Source organism: Leguminivora glycinivorella, chromosome 25, assembly GCF_023078275.1.
Source record: "Leguminivora glycinivorella isolate SPB_JAAS2020 chromosome 25, LegGlyc_1.1, whole genome shotgun sequence".
NCBI classification, from domain to species: Eukaryota; Metazoa; Arthropoda; class Insecta; order Lepidoptera; family Tortricidae; genus Leguminivora; species Leguminivora glycinivorella.
In genome coordinates, this window is record NC_062995.1 from 11,369,524 (window position 1) to 11,385,339 (window position 15,816).

Genomic DNA, 15,816 nt, shown 5'->3' on the forward strand with positions numbered 1-15,816 from the left:
TTGCGTTCGGAAATTTCGTACCAAAGACTATGCAACTCTACTTAAAGGCTTCTACAGACTATTTGACCCTCATTTTAAGTAGCTAACAAACAATCGCACCGTACACGTAAATGAGAGCGAGAAAAAAATAACTCTTTCTCCCTCCCTCTTATAGGATAGTAATTGGATGAGTTTGGTGCGGTGGTCTTCGTACGGTCATGTGTTAGCATCATTACCATGGAAGTTTTTTGGAAGTTAATAATCAAAGGCATCAACTTCGTGTTTAGATTAAACACAAAAATGAATGTTTAAATTTAAAAAAATGCTCCCTGGGTGAAAATTAGCGTATCCCCAAATTAGCGAGAGAGATTAAAGTTGCAATTTCGTCGTACTTCGTCCGTTGTAAGCTAAGCAAACAGCGTTGCTGTATTGTTGTTATGTATTGTATTGTTTGATGCAATAATTGTACAGTAGATATAAGATATGTAGAAATAAGTACCAATTGTGACCTGTAATATGTTATTACCAATAAATGATGTCTATGTCTATGTCTATTTTTATGCCAAACAAATATTTTCTTTCTTTTTTAAATTAAAGGAGAAATGGAAAAATTCACACCTCCGGCAGGACTCGAACCTGCAACCTCTGGCCTTGACGGGGTCATCGCGCTCCCAACTGCACCAATGAGTTTTTTGGAATTTATGTGCGAAATGTCATTTGATATTAAATTTGCCAGTCGAATTCGGTGAAGGAAAACATCGTGAGGAAACCGGACTAATTCCAATAAGGTCTAGTTTAGGTACCCTTCGAGTTAGAAGGTCAGATGGCAGTCGCTTTTGTAAAAACTAGTGTCTAAGTGAAATCTTGGAATTAGTTGTCAAATCGGACCTCAGGCTCCCATGAGCCGTGGCAAATGCCGGGATAACGCAAGGAGAATGATGAGTGTATGTGTTAAAGCTCAAGGTCTTAGGAGTAGAGTATGGCACTGGTCCCACCGCGAGCTAGTACCTAAGCTATTAGCTATCGGCTATAGTAAAGGAAGCACCAATAACCGGTGCTTGGTTATTGGAAGAAAAGGACGGGGAAGGCCGATCCCAAGTAAATGGGACAAAGGGATGGGATGATGTCCTGAGGTGCGGAACGGACGTCCGCGCCACGCCGCCTGAATATATAATAATAACGCGTCCCAGGTGGCGTGGCGCGCGCCGCGCCGCTTGGCGGCGTGTCTTACGTCCTTCCTATACAAAATGTACTGAGGAGACGTTTTTTGAATTACATTCAGGCGGCGTGGCGCGGACGTCCGTTGCGCGCCCCGAGACACGCGACGCTTAAGTGGGAACGCTGCCTAAGAACACTCCCGACTATCTCAGCTTTCAGACCATAAAAAACTAAATCTAAATGGGTGCATCCGTTCGGGAGCTACGATGCTACAGACAGACACACACACAGACAGACAGACAAGTCAAACTTATAACACCTCGTCGTTTTTGCGTCGGGGGTTAAAACGAACAAAAGATAAGCACTCCCGTGCAAATAAAAGAGACACGGCGACATTGATAAGCTCCCCGCTGGGCGAGTAACTATAAACATCGCCGTGTCTCTTTTATTTACACGGGAGTGCTTGTCTTTTGTTCGTTTTTATAGCCGATAGCTCATAGTTCACTAGCTCGCAGTGGGACTAGTGCCTAAGGATTTGTAAATAAAACAGCAACTAACTATAATAGGTAACTTGACTGTAGTTAAAATAATACATACATACATACATACAATCACGCCTGTATCCCATAAAGGGGTAGGCAGAACACATGAAACTACTAAAGCTTCAGTGCCACTCTTGGCAAATAAGGGGTTGAAAGAAAACGAAACTGTGACATTGCAGTGACAGGTTGCCAGCCTCTCGCCTACGCCACAATTTGACCCGTATCCCATAGTCGCCTTCTACGACACCCACGGGAAGAAAGGGGGTGGTGAAATTCTTAACCCGTCACCACACAGGCAGTTAAAATAATAGTACCTACATTACAATACAAGTGCGTAAAAAAGGAAATTCGAAACGAGTGGCGATAAATTAAAACACGACCGAAGGGAGTGTTTTAAATCGACACGAGTAATGTACTATTATACCATGCACGAAATAAAGCATCAGATAATTATAAGAAAAACATGGCCAGAAGTTATTTTTACTCAAAACTAATTTCTATTTAATAAGTCAGGTAGAAATATATAAAGTAACTGAGTTGACCGTGACGTCACTCAATTCAATTTCATATAAATTCCATATTAGCAAGTCGTTCAAATACGTTTTGACAGTTCTTAAAAAGAAGCTGATTTGACTAGAAGGCAAGTAGCCTATTATCAGATTGAAAAACCGGCAAAGAGCGTGTCGGGGCACGCTCAGTGTAGGGTTCCGTAGTTTTCCGTATTTTTCTCAAAAACTACTGAACCTATCAAGTTCAAAACAATTTTCCTAGAAAGCCTTTATAAAGTTCTGCTTTTGTGAATTTTTTCATATTTTTTAAACATATAGTTCAAAAGTTAGAGGGGGGGCGCACTTTTTTTTCCTTTAGGAGCGATTGTTTCCGAAAATATTAATATTATCAAAAAACGATTTTAGTAAACCCTTATTCATTTTTAAATACCTATCCACCAATATATCACACGTTGGGGTTGGAATGAAAAAAAAAATATCAGCCCCCACTTTACATGTAGGGGGGGTACCCTAATAAAACATTTTTTTTCCATTTTTTATTTTTGCACTTTGTCGGCGTGATTGACATACATATTGGTACCAAATTTCAGCTTTCTAGTGCTAACGGTTACTGAGATTATACGCGGACGGACGGACGGACGGACGGACGGACAGACAGACATGGCGTAACTATAAGGGTTCCTAGTTGACTACGGAACCCTAAAAACTTGCCGAATACCGAATAAAACCGGTTTTGTAAATAAAACTTCAATTTAATAAGTTATAATATATTATTTATTGTCCAGCGGCGACTTGGGTTCAGCCTTCCCCCTGGTCCGGTTCCGCTTCGGCCACGGCATGCCACGGTGCACCGCGTTCACGTGGACGCGTACGCAAGATGTCGTCGTGAACACGCGCCCGCAGATGTTGCAAGGGATGCTTTTGCGCTGCCCGAGGTGGACCTGTAAATAGAAATATCTGCTAATGAATCTCCACATTTTGATGTTATGTTAACCCTTTAACGGGCAAGACTAAAAATTCTGTACAAAAAAAATACAAAAAGATAATCATACAGGGTAGTCTTTTTTGAGACCAGTGCCCTATAAGGAAAAATGTAAAAAAACCGGCCAAGAGAGTATCGGGCCACATATGTTTAAAACATATGAAAAAAATCACAAAAGTAGAACTTTATAAATACTTTCTAGGAAAATTATTTTGAACTTGATAGGTTCAGTAGTTTTTGAGAAAAATACGTGTAGTGTGCACTGTACGTTACACACACCTTCACGTAATCTCTCTATATATGCCGTAGGTTAAGGATCATATATCAGTAATATATCATACATTCAACCAACAAGTTGTTTCCATCAACGCTCCTCCTTTACATGGCGATCCTGCCAGTGCGGCCTTGTGCTGCACTGGCAGCGCGCTGCGCTTGCCAGTCAAGGTTGTGAAGTGGAATAAATACAAGTAAATTAAATAAAACATTTCGGACATTAATAAATTTGCGCGTAAGTGACACTGTGTGGAGCCAAAAAAAAAAAAAAAATGAACAGTTTTGTCAGGACTTGGAAAGTGAAATAACAGTGAAGGTCATAAATTTTACAATAGCGGACACTCGAAACGTATATAAAAAGTGATTTTAAAATGGACTAAATTTCATCATTTTCATCTTGAATTAAAATTTAAATACCAACTGCCGAGAGCAAAGTTTTTAAGAATATGGAGCAGCAGGGAGTTGTTGGTGTCCTTGGTCGAGCATGGCGTCTGGAGGTCCAAGGACAGCAGCAGAAGAAAGTGACGGTAGTGGTTGTAATAAAACAAAAGTGAATGTGCGGTTTGAAAAAGTGTACACGAATTATTATTGTTATACAAACTTTTTTTTCTCGTTCTTAGTGAAGTAGTTTTCTTTATTTTTCGTTTAGTTTATTAAGTTCATTTACTTCTATTAATGTTATAAATGCCGTTTGAAGAAAAAAAAAAACTTATATGGTTCAAAAGTTGGTCTTTAATCTGTGACGCGAAAAAAAAAATTGTTATGACTACACCAGTTAATTTTATTGCATAAAAACGCTGATTCATTTTATTCATTTCTTATTATTTTCTAACATACATTTGATAATTTCATATTAAGTACTACATTTCATATAATAGTTACTCAGCATACTTTTATACCTAGCAAATATGGCACATGACGGAGGCGCGTGTACTCCTTATAGGGATTGGCATGTGTCGTCTGCTATTTCATCTCCAATTTCACAGTTCGTGCACTCATTAGATCAGTTGAATATTATAATGATGAAATTAAATTTCAATAACTGTTAACACTTTAAATACTTATTACGATTTTTACTTTAAAACATTAAAATTACATCAAAAATTACCGAATTTTAGCCATATATGTGTGTTTAATGTAACTAATTAGATTTCTAGAGTTGTAACGTTACTTTTTATTAGATATTATGTTTTATTTTTAATTATGACGAAGTAAAATTGTGTCGGACGAGACTTTCTAATTAATTCATGGATCTGACTTATTTAATAAACAAAGGATTGACGAAGTATTGTAATAACGGATATGACTTTTTAAATTTATTGTAAATGATAATAGTTTTGAAGGTAAGGTTTGTTTTTGTAAAGTTTTATAGTATGATTTAAAGGAATGTTTGTTTCGTAAAATGATTGGTCATCGAATGCTTGTGGAAAAGTTCAGTGAGGCAATGAATGTGAAAGAAGTGAAATGATTGTAGACAGAATTTATTTATGGGAAAATTTAAACACGTAAGTTTTTCGAAGGACTCTTGGCCTGATCAACTGAGGGTTGCCGGATTTCCTACATGTTAAAGTTTTCATGGAGTGTGAGATTAGTGATTGCATTTTTGAGTGTTGTTTTATTTTGTGAAAGATGAGTGAAAGTAATTAATTGATAACAAATATAATTATGTGACTATCGCAAATCGTTGGCCCAAGAGGCAGCGATTAGCAAGGGTACGCCAGGGTACAAGACAGGTAGGGAATCCTTGGAGATCTGATCATGATTCGGTCGAGTACCAATCGTGAAGACTCCTTGGACACATGGAAGGTTATTATGTAAGGAAGTGTTAAAAGAACTGCCTGTATGAGAAATATATAGTATGTGTGCGCGCTTAAAAAAAAATCCTTGTACCCTGAGCAAATAAAAAAAAAAAAATTGTAAGGTCGGCCGACCACGTGTGTAAAAGCGTTGCGTACCCTTGGTCTTACCTTGATCTTATATAAATATACAGTCTATATGTTTGTGAAAGATATAAATAAATAAATAAAAAGGAATGACGTCATAATGAAATAAATGTACTATGTACTTAAATAAATGAAAAAAAAAAAGCTTGCAAGTGCCTAATTAATAATGTATAATGCAAATGATAAATGACAGGTACCTAATGATAATGACTAATGAAAAATACAGTGACCCTTAAAAGGACGAATAGACCGTACGGTAGTGTATTGACGAGTACACTACGAATATGAAAAAAAAGTAATAGGAACTTATTATGTTTTTTTTTTTTTAATTTAATTCAATGTATCTTGAGTAGTTTTAATGTTTTATTTGTGTTTTAATGCTTTTTTTTTGTGTAATGAAAAAAAAAAATATGTTCTTTTTATTTACAATTCTATTTTTGTCTTAATTTTATGTAATCATTGCGTGCATACATTTGTTATTCACTATGAAATATGCCCAAATAAAAATAATAATTGATATTATGTAAAATTGACTTGTACACAGACATTGTGACTATTGGATATAACCTTCTATGACAAGTTTTAAATGTAACAATACTGAATGAATATAAAAAAAAATGGTGTACATTATTTCGGCTTACTATTTTGACGAATTTGTTGTTGTTTAGAAATGAAAAATATTAATTAGATTTAATGTAAAAAAAAAAATCAGATAAATACTTACTTATATCAAATGTGTTTAAAAAAAATGTATACTTATCTGATATACTTACTTATGTCAAATGTGTTTAAAAAAAATGTATTACCTACTCAAAAAAAACATGTAACCTATTTTTTTTTCTTTTTTTAAAGGGGGGAGGTGTAGTGTGCACTGTACGTTACACACACCTTCACGTAATCTCTCTATATATGCCGTAGGTTAAGGATCATATATCAGTAATATATCATACATTCAACCAACAAGTTGTTTCCATCAACGCTCCTCCTGTACAAACTACGGAACCCTACACTGAGCGTGGCCCGACACGCTCTTGGCCGGTTTTTTCCACTCAGCACGGTTTAGTGTCATGTTCGAGTCTAAGTTTAAAGATCTCCTTTTGCTGTGTTAAGTACACAGCAAAAAGAAGTGTACAAGTTCTAAGGAGGGTTCGGGTTGCCGACGACTCAAAGGACAATAGACGGAACAAGTTAGTTCCGTAAGTCCTCCCGTCATCAGCACACCGCACCCTCGTTGAGCTCTGGCAGCCTTACTCACCGGCAGGAACACAACACTATGAGTAGGGTCTGGTGTTATTCTATTGTGATTCTAGTATTTTTGGAAACGCCCCCAACACTCACCGCTTTGTGGTGTCGCTTGAAATTGCTGTTCAGGCTGAAGGCGAGCGGACATTCCGGGCATTGGTAGGGTTTCTCCCCCGTGTGAGACCGCATGTGCCACTGAGCAAACAAAAACACGCTTTAGCCATTTGAGGAATTTCCTCCCACGAACGCTCCGGCTGTGGAATGAGCTCCCTGTCGAGGTATTCCCGATGGGGTCCTTCAATAAAGGAGTGTACAAGTTTCTAATGGGTCGGCAACGCGCACGTGACACCCCTTGAGTTGCGGGCGTCCATAGGTTACGGTGACCGCTTTCCATCAGGCGGGCCGTATACCTGTTTGCCACCGACGTGGTATTTAAAAAAAAAGCCATACTACGGACACTGGCGATCATTATATGAAAGAGGCGCGTTCCTAGCACACAGTCTAAGCTCGTGTAGGTGAACGCGTACCATGCTTGTATGAGTGATATCACAGGTCGACTGTTCGCGTTTTTGACAGGCGGTAACTGTGAGGTAACCGAGAGGGGGTGGGAGGCACTTCCAGCGGGGAGCGGGAGTGGCCATACTGCACGATAGTACTCTTTATTATACTGTGCTTTAGCTTAGACTACTAGGCCCATTTTTCGAAGCTACAATTTACAAGTGGTTGTCAATGTCTAATATGACAAGTCACAAGTTGGAAAAAGAAATCCACTTGTAACTTGTAACTTTCAGTTTTGAGAAATGTGCCCCTGGTCCCAAAGGCGAGCAAGCTATGAGCCAAATAAATCTCGAATCGAATTTCAAAAGAAATCTCGAGGTGTATATAGGGTTGTAAATAAAAAAAAAAACCAAATGTTTTTTTTTTCAGAATTGTGAAAAAAAATATGAAAAAAAAACCGAGCACCATGGTTTTTTTTCTAAATATGGTTTTTTTTTCAGATGAACAAATAGTACGACAATAACGGTTTTTCGTGAGTTGTAACGTGTTTCAATAACAATAACGTACATTTTAATTCAATTAACATTCAGTTTTTTGGGGAATTCCCGATGCTGCGTGTAGCATGGAGAGGCGGTGGTGTTGCCAACAGTAAATAGTGATAACTACCAACTACAAACTTCGTAAATGTTACTTTTATAAGACCAGAAATTAAAGTTATTTGATTAAATTCGTTTAATAGTTAACATTAAGTCTAAAAAACCGTATAAAAGTATTAACTACTTTGCAAATTTTGAGATTTCGTACTTTAGAAAAAAAAAACATACTCCAGAAAAAAAAACAGTTTTTTTTCACGGTTTTTTTTCATGTTTTTTTTTCAAGCCAGAAAAATACCGTTTTTTTGCAACCCTAGGTGTATAACAGTCCCAGAAAGAGAGAAGGAGATATCTTACATCTCGCATGTGTTTCGCGGCGAAGGTCTTGTTGCATTCTGGGCAGGTGAATAGTTTCAGGTTGAGGCCTTTGTGGTCGCGCAGATGGTAGCGGAGACCTTGGCGAGACTGAGGAAAAATAAATATTTAGTCAACCGAATTATGGGAGTACCAATGTATACCGGACAGTCTCAGACACATGACATAATGTGCTGGCGGCGCTGAAGCGCTGCCCGGGGTGCTACACATGGCGACCGTGACAGGATATCTTGAACTAAATATACCACATATTTTTAAATTAAAGGAAAAATGGAAAAATTCACACCTCCGGCAGGACTCGAACCTGCGACCTTTGGCATTGCCGGGGCCATCCCGCTCCCAACTGCGCCACGGAGGCCTGCTAGATGTGTGCGAATTTATCCACGCAGTCTCTCAATTCTCAACCGCCTTAGGGTGGCGTTATAGCAAACATCTACCAGTAAGAATAGATCTTAACAGATCTTAATAGGCACTGGAATCAACGAATCTAGATCTGTTAAGATCTATTCTTACGGGTAGATGTTTGCTATAACGCCACCCTAAGGCGGTTGAGAATTGAGGGAAGGCATGGATAAATTCGCACACATTCAGCAGGCCTCCGTGGCGCAGTCGGTAGCGAGATGGCCCCGGCAAGGCCAAAGGTCGCAGGTTCGAGTCCTGCCGGAGGTGTGAATTTTTCCGTTTTTTCTTTATTTAAAAATATGTAATATCGCTCGCAGACGTTTCTGCATGATAAAAAACAAATCTATATATACTAACCGTGAGCACGCGCCCGCACTGCTCGCACACGTAGTGCCCGGGCGTGCGGCGCGGCGCGTGGCGGCCGGCGGCGCTGAAGCGCTGCCCGAGGTGCTTGCGCCGGTGGTGAAGCTCCAACGCGGACAACCGCTTGAAGGTCATGTTGCACTTGAAACAAAAAAAATATTAAATACGCCGTCAATAGAATTTATGAACAATGCAAACACACCTTGTAGCCAAAATGTCTTTAATTTCCATTCTAACTCATCAGATACTGGCTAAATCCATGTGTTATTTACTCAATTCATATCACATTATTGTCTTCAACCTTTAAATTAAAAAAAATTGTCCTAGAATATTGATATTTTACAGAATGGCTTGTTTACATTGTTGGCAATTTCTACTGACAGCGATATTTTAGGACATTCTCACACAGATTGACTAATAAGTCTCACTCCCACGGTAAGCTCACGAAGACCTTTATTTGTGTGATGACGAGCACATATTTGTTCCTGAATCATGGATGTTTGATGTCTATGTAAATAGTATTTGTATATCGTTGTCCGAGTACCCACAACACAAGCCTTCTATGGACGTAGTTACGCAATAACGTTCCAATCCATCTGAAATTGTCATTGAAATGAAAAACTTTTGTTTTTCATACAAGGTCTAAAACTTAATGACAATTTCATGTGGATTGGAACGTTATTGCGTAACTACGTCCTCTTGAGCTTACCGTGGGACTCAGCATTCATAGGTTTAAGGTAAACTTATCCTAACACCAAAAGAGACTAAAATTTATTTTTCTCAAACATGCAATGAAATATTGTCTTTACGTTCCTTAAAATGGGCTGGGAAGTATCGCTTTTTGGGCGCAACAACTCGAGAGGACTGTAAAGGGATTTCATATTATTTTTTAGGCCTAGGCCTGCAAAGTAACTTTTTTTTATAAAATATTGTCCTTTAGAGCATTTTTTTTATTTCATTGTATGTTTGAGAAAAGCACTATACATGCCTCGGGGTGAAAACGGATTCCCGGCCTCGTATCCCTATCCGTATATACCCACTTGGCCGGAAATCCTCATTTTCCCGGCCTCTGATGTAATGTACTATTGCATCCTGGTCACGGCACCAAAATATCTGAGAGTTTTATATGTAAAAACGAGAATAACACTATACAAGGTGCATTTGATAGCGGGTCAGTAAGGACAGCTGTGAGATCCCGTGGTCCTACGCGAAAATGGTCTAAGGAGACCTTCCCTCGATTTTAAATAGATGACAAATGGCATTTACAGATTTTGGAAAAATCATACAGGGTGCGAGAAAAAATGCATTTAACAAACTTTTTTTTGACGCCAATCGATCCTATTTTTATTAAGGATGAAATGCTTGTATGGGGAAAAATCACAAATCGCGAAAAACTTTTCCCACATTTTTTTTCTTTCTGATGTGACTTTTTGCTGTGACTCAAGGGACAATAAACATTTTATAGTACATTACATCAGAGGCCGGGAAAATGAGGATTTCCGGGCAAGTGGGTATATACGGCCGAGCGAGCGCGCGAGCGAGGCCGGATAGGGATATGAGGCCGGGAATCCGTTTTCACGCCGAGGCATGTATAGTGCTTTTCTCAAACATACAATGAAATAAAATAAAAAATGCTCTAAAGGACAATACTTTATAATAAAAAGTTACTTTGCAGGCCTAGGCCTGAAAAATAATATGAAATCCCTTTACAGTCCTCTCGAGTTGTTGCGCCCAAAAAGCGATACTTCCCAGCCCATTTTAAGGAACGTAAAGACAATATTTCATTGCATGTTTGAGAAAAATTAATTTGTGAAAAAAATCACAGTAAAACTTTAAACACACAATACTTACCTACGTAAAAACTATTTTTCTCTTTTCATTGTATTAAATATACTTCTACTAGTACGACTAAATATAAGACTAACCTCCTCACACCGATACGTCTCCTTCGGATGTGCCTTCTCAACGTGTTCCTGTAGCTGTGTCTCGCTCGCGCAGTTCTCCCCGCACTGCTCGCACGCGCGCGCTCCGTGGTCGCCGGCCGCCGCGTGCCGGCTCAGCGCCTCCGCGCTCACGAAGCTCGCTGAACAGACGCCGCACTCGAATCTTTGAGGTTTTATGATCTGAAATAGTACAATTCGATACAAGTGCGAAAAAGAGGAAGTTCGAAACGAGTGGCGATAAATTAAAACATGACCGAAGGGAGTGTTTTAAATCGACACGAGTTACGAATTTCCTTTTCACACGTGTATCGTACGACTTTTTCAGTACAGATGGCCCTCTGAAGTTTCGACCTGGCATATAATGAACCACTTCTCGCACTAGTGCGTAAAAAAACACCATCTGTACTGAAAATATTTTTTCAGTACAGATGGTGGTGGTGGTGGTGGTTGTTGTAATGTATGGGTAGTTTTAAGTTATTGTTAAAATAGGTGGAGGGTAGATATTTCATCGGCCTTGTCAAATAAATGGTTTTTCTGTACGGACGTGTTTAAATGTGCTCCTGAAATCCTGTAGCTTACAGGGACTGTGGCATTCTACATACGGACTTTACAGTGGCGACGAATAAGGAACTAACTCGCGAGTGTGTAATTTTGTGGCGGGAGCGGTAAACAAGTGTTGCTAAAATGACTATGGCGCTCGGCAAAATCGGGCCGTTCGACTTAGATAAGGACAGTTGGGATTATTATATAGATCGCTTGGAACAATCTTTCATTGCAAACTCAGTGGAAGAAAAGGTTAAAGTGGCGACTTTGATTACAGTGATAGGCAGTGACGCGTATGCCTTAATGGCAAATTTGTGTATGCCAGCGAAACCTTCGACAAAGACTTTTAAAGAATTAGTGTCAATTATGAAGGAACATTTGCAGCCTAAGCCTAGTTTACTGGCAGAGCGATTTAAATTTAGGCGACGCATACAGAATAGTGATGAAAGTGTGGGGGAGTACGCGGCCGAGTTAAAGAAATTGTCAAAGGATTGTAAATTCCTTGGTGATAGTTTACAAGAAAACTTACGAGATCAGTTCGTATGTGGGTTAGCGCGAGACAGTATACGTCAGAGGTTATTTGCAGAAGATGATATTAAATTTGACATAGCATTCAAGCTTGCGGTGACGTTAGAAATGGCGGAGGCTGACGCAGCACTCGTGGAGCATCGGGGTAGCAGTCGAGGGGGCGATGCCGGAGAAGATACGGCGTCAGTGCATCTGATAAGAGACACGGGGCGAGGGCGCGCCAGCGGGCGCGCGCCAAGTCAAAGTACTTCACGTCACTCGTCGCACGGACCGCAAGGCGGCGCGGCTGGTCGCGGTGGCGGCGGCGGCAGCGGCGGCGGTGGTGGCGGCGGCGGTTGGAGCGGCAAACATACCGGCGGAGGTTGGCGAATTAAAAATGCACCTATAGGCACTGAGGGGCCTAAAGGTAGTTGCCGTGTGTGTGGAGGTCAGCACGCGGCAGAAAGCTGCAAGTTTAAAATGTATGTTTGTCGAGTCTGCAATAAAGAAGGTCATTTGAAACGCGTTTGCCCGAATGTGAAAAATAACGCAGCAGGGGTACACCATCTGGCAAGCAAGGAGTTCCATATGAACTCATCCAGCGATAGTGACGAGGTAAATCATTATTCTATGGACGCTAATCGTTTAAAAAAATATAAACCGTACTTTATGAATGTTTGTGTAAATAGCAAGTCCTTACTAATGGAAGTTGATACGGGCACTGCTGCAACTTGTATAAGTTTGGAATGTTACAAGACATTATTTAGTAGTATACCGATGGAAAATTGTAATTTAAATTTAACATATTTTTCAGGTGAATTGGTTATGCCAGTAGGCAAAATTACACCTCTTGTGACGTATGAGAATATAAGTAAATACTTAACATTATATATTATACGCGATGGTAGGACAAGTTTGCTAGGACGGGAGTGGTTGGTGGAACTCGATATTTTACCTCCTTTCATACTGACACATTGTAATAATATTAAATGTGAGACATTCAATTTTGATGTTTTCAGTTCTAGTTACCGAGACGTGTTCGGCGATGGGCTGGGTCGGTTCACGGGCGGCACGGTGGGGTTCCGGCTGCGGCCGGACGCGCGGCCGGTGTTCCTGCGCGCGCGCCCTCTGGCGTACGCGCTGCGTGAGCCGGTGGAGCGCGCGCTTGAACAGCTGGTGCGCGACGGAGTACTCGAGCCCGTGCAAACGTCGGATTGGGCTACGCCGATCGTGCCGGTTATGAAGAAGGACGGCACCATTCGGGTATGCGGTGATTTTAAACTTACTTTAAATAAATGTCTCGAGGTTGATCGTTTTCCTTTGCCCCGTGTGGACGACTTGCTCACTAAATTACATGGGGGCCAAAAGTTCACCAAGTTAGACTTGTCGCAGGCGTATGCGCAGTTTGAGTTGGACGAGGAATCAAAAAAATATGCCGTAATTAATACACACAAGGGTTTATTTCGGTACAATAGATTGATTTACGGTCTGGCCTCTAGCCCAGGGATTTTTCAGCGTAAACTTGAACAGCTGTTTGCTGACATGCCACGGGTGGGGGTCTTTTTAGATGATGTCATCATTACGGGGGTTAATGACCAAGAACACTTAACGACTTTGATAGAAGTGTTTAAGCGGTTGCAAAAATATGGCTTAAAGGTTAAAAAAAGTAAATGTACGTTTTTTGCGGATTCCGTGACATATCTAGGCTTCGTGATAAGCAAGGAGGGCGTTCATACGTGTCCAGATAAACTAGAAGCAATCGAAAAAGTGCCCGCTCCGCGTAATACTACAGAGTTAAGATCATTTCTAGGATTAGTCATGTATTACGCGAAGTTTATACCAAACATAAGCTCATTACTGGCACCGTTATATAATCTTCTCAGAAAAGAGGTTAAATATTATTGGGACCAGTCATGTGAATATGCTTTTAACCGGGTGAAGGGTAAACTGATGTCTAGTGAGGTACTGGCGCACTATTCGCCGGATTTGCCGCTAGTTTTGACCTGCGACGCTAGTAGTGTAGGCGTAGGGGCGGTGATATCACATTTGACGCCAGATGGCAGCCCCGGGGACGGTGCGAAGGGGACGCAAGAACGTCCGATAGCGTATGCGTCGCGATCGCTTAATAAAGCAGAGCGCGGATATTCACAAATAGAAAAGGAGGCATTAGGCATAATTTTTGGAGTTAAGAAGTTCCATCAGTATCTTTTTGGAAGAAAATTTATATTGAGAACTGACCATAAACCGTTAGTAACTATTTTTGGTGATAAAGTAGGCATTCCAGTGATGGCCGCCAGCAGAATGCAACGTTGGGCGGTGCTTTTATCAGGTTACGATTACGATATTGAGTATGTGCGTAGTGATAGAAATGCCGCTGATGCCTTATCTCGATTACCAACAGGTGAAGAAGCAAGTGATAAGAAGGAAGTCACATACATCAATTTTATTCAAAACTTCTTGCCTATAACTAGAAAAATAGTTAAGGAAAATACGTTCAAGGACGAGGTACTCCAAAAAGTGGTACTGTATATACAATCAGGATGGCCAAATCATGATAATGATCACGTTTCTCTGAAACCATACAGTTCCCGTAAGACTGAGTTATATCTGGATAGAGGGTGTGTAGTCTGGGGTTATCGGCTAGTGATACCTAAAACATTACAAAATGCAATTTTGACAGAATTACATACTAGTCATATGGGAATAGTAAAAATGAAAAGTATCGCGCGCAGTTATGTATGGTGGCCGGGAATCGACACGGATATAGAACGTATTTGTCATGAGTGCGCGACATGCGCCGCGGAGGGGATGGCGCCGCCGCGCACCGCGCCGCAACCGTGGCCATACATATCTGAACCTTGGTCAAGATTGCATTTAGACTTTTTGGGTCCTCTCGGAGGAAAAACGTATCTTGTGCTTATAGACTCTAGTACTAAATGGATAGAAGCATTTACAATGCATAAGACCACCGCTTCGTCAGTCATTAAGGTATTGGAGGAAACGTTTGCCCGTTTTGGTTTACCTCTGGAGGTCGTATCAGACAACGGACCGCCGTTTACTAGTAGAGAGTATAGGCATTTTTTAGAACACAATGGAGTCAAAATTACGTATTCAGCGCCTTATCAGCCCTCGTCAAACGGTGCGGCCGAAGGTGCGGTTAAATTGTGTAAGCGAACAATAAAAAAAGCGGTAAGGGAAGGCCTTAACGTGGATTCCGCTTTACAGTCCTATTTAATGATGTATAGAAATGTTGAGCATAGCAGTACAGGTAATTCACCGGCCATGCTGCTACAGCACAGGATTTTGCGTACGAGACTCGAGTTATTGAAAGACGTGAGAGAAGTAGAACGCCGTGTGCGTGACGCGCAACAGCGGCAGGTACATAACTCGGGCGGGGCGGGCAGACATTTTAACGTGGGAGATAGGGTATGGACACGAGATTTTAGGGAAGGAAGGAATTGGATTAGTGGGCAAGTTGATCAACAACTAGGGTCACGTAATTACTTAATATCAAAGGAAAACGGTCCTCCTATGAAGCGACATGTTGACCAAATTAAAAGCAGATGGAATCCTTTATTGGATGTACCTTGCCCGAAGGAGCCGTCCACCGAGCCGAGTCTTGGCGCAGGCGGGATACCAACGTCTGTAGCAGGGGAACGAGGAACCGACCCACCTTCGCTAGAGTCTTCGGTGACTAGATCTAATTTGAGGCCACGTCCCATTAGACCACCGAATCGATATGGTTTTGAGTTTGATTAATACAAAGGTAACTTATTAGTACTGTATGCATTTCTATTAATGTAAGTTGTATAATAAACATTTAGTTTGTAATGCTCTTGCTTAATAAATCAATATCTTCATTTACCGTTGAGTAAAGTTAACATAATATAAACTATGGTATAGCTCCCAACTGTGCTTGAAATAAATAAGTCTTTCTGGACTAATCGAAGGGACGCTTAGTGCT

At 40.6% G+C, this 15,816-nt stretch overlaps 1 protein-coding gene across 2 annotated transcripts in view; it reads right to left on the reverse strand.

Annotated features, from left to right (window-relative positions):
* The window catches only part of LOC125239157 (zinc finger protein 345-like), a 215,312-nt gene that overhangs the window by 169,424 nt on the left and 30,072 nt on the right, over window positions 1-15,816 (reverse strand). The window contains exons 8-12 of one of the 2 annotated variants that reach the window (XM_048146662.1): window positions 10,785-10,982; window positions 8,854-9,000; window positions 8,077-8,184; window positions 6,725-6,823; window positions 2,940-3,129 (exon numbers count right to left, since the gene is read on the reverse strand). In XM_048146662.1, coding sequence (XP_048002619.1) covers window positions 2,959-3,129; window positions 6,725-6,823; window positions 8,077-8,184; window positions 8,854-9,000; window positions 10,785-10,982 — 723 coding nt within the window. In that variant the 3' untranslated portion in view covers window positions 2,940-2,958. Of the gene's footprint in view, window positions 1-2,939; window positions 3,130-6,724; window positions 6,824-8,076; window positions 8,185-8,853; window positions 9,001-10,784; window positions 10,983-15,816 lie in introns of those variants that run through there. The other variant, XM_048146663.1, reaches the window with a different exon arrangement.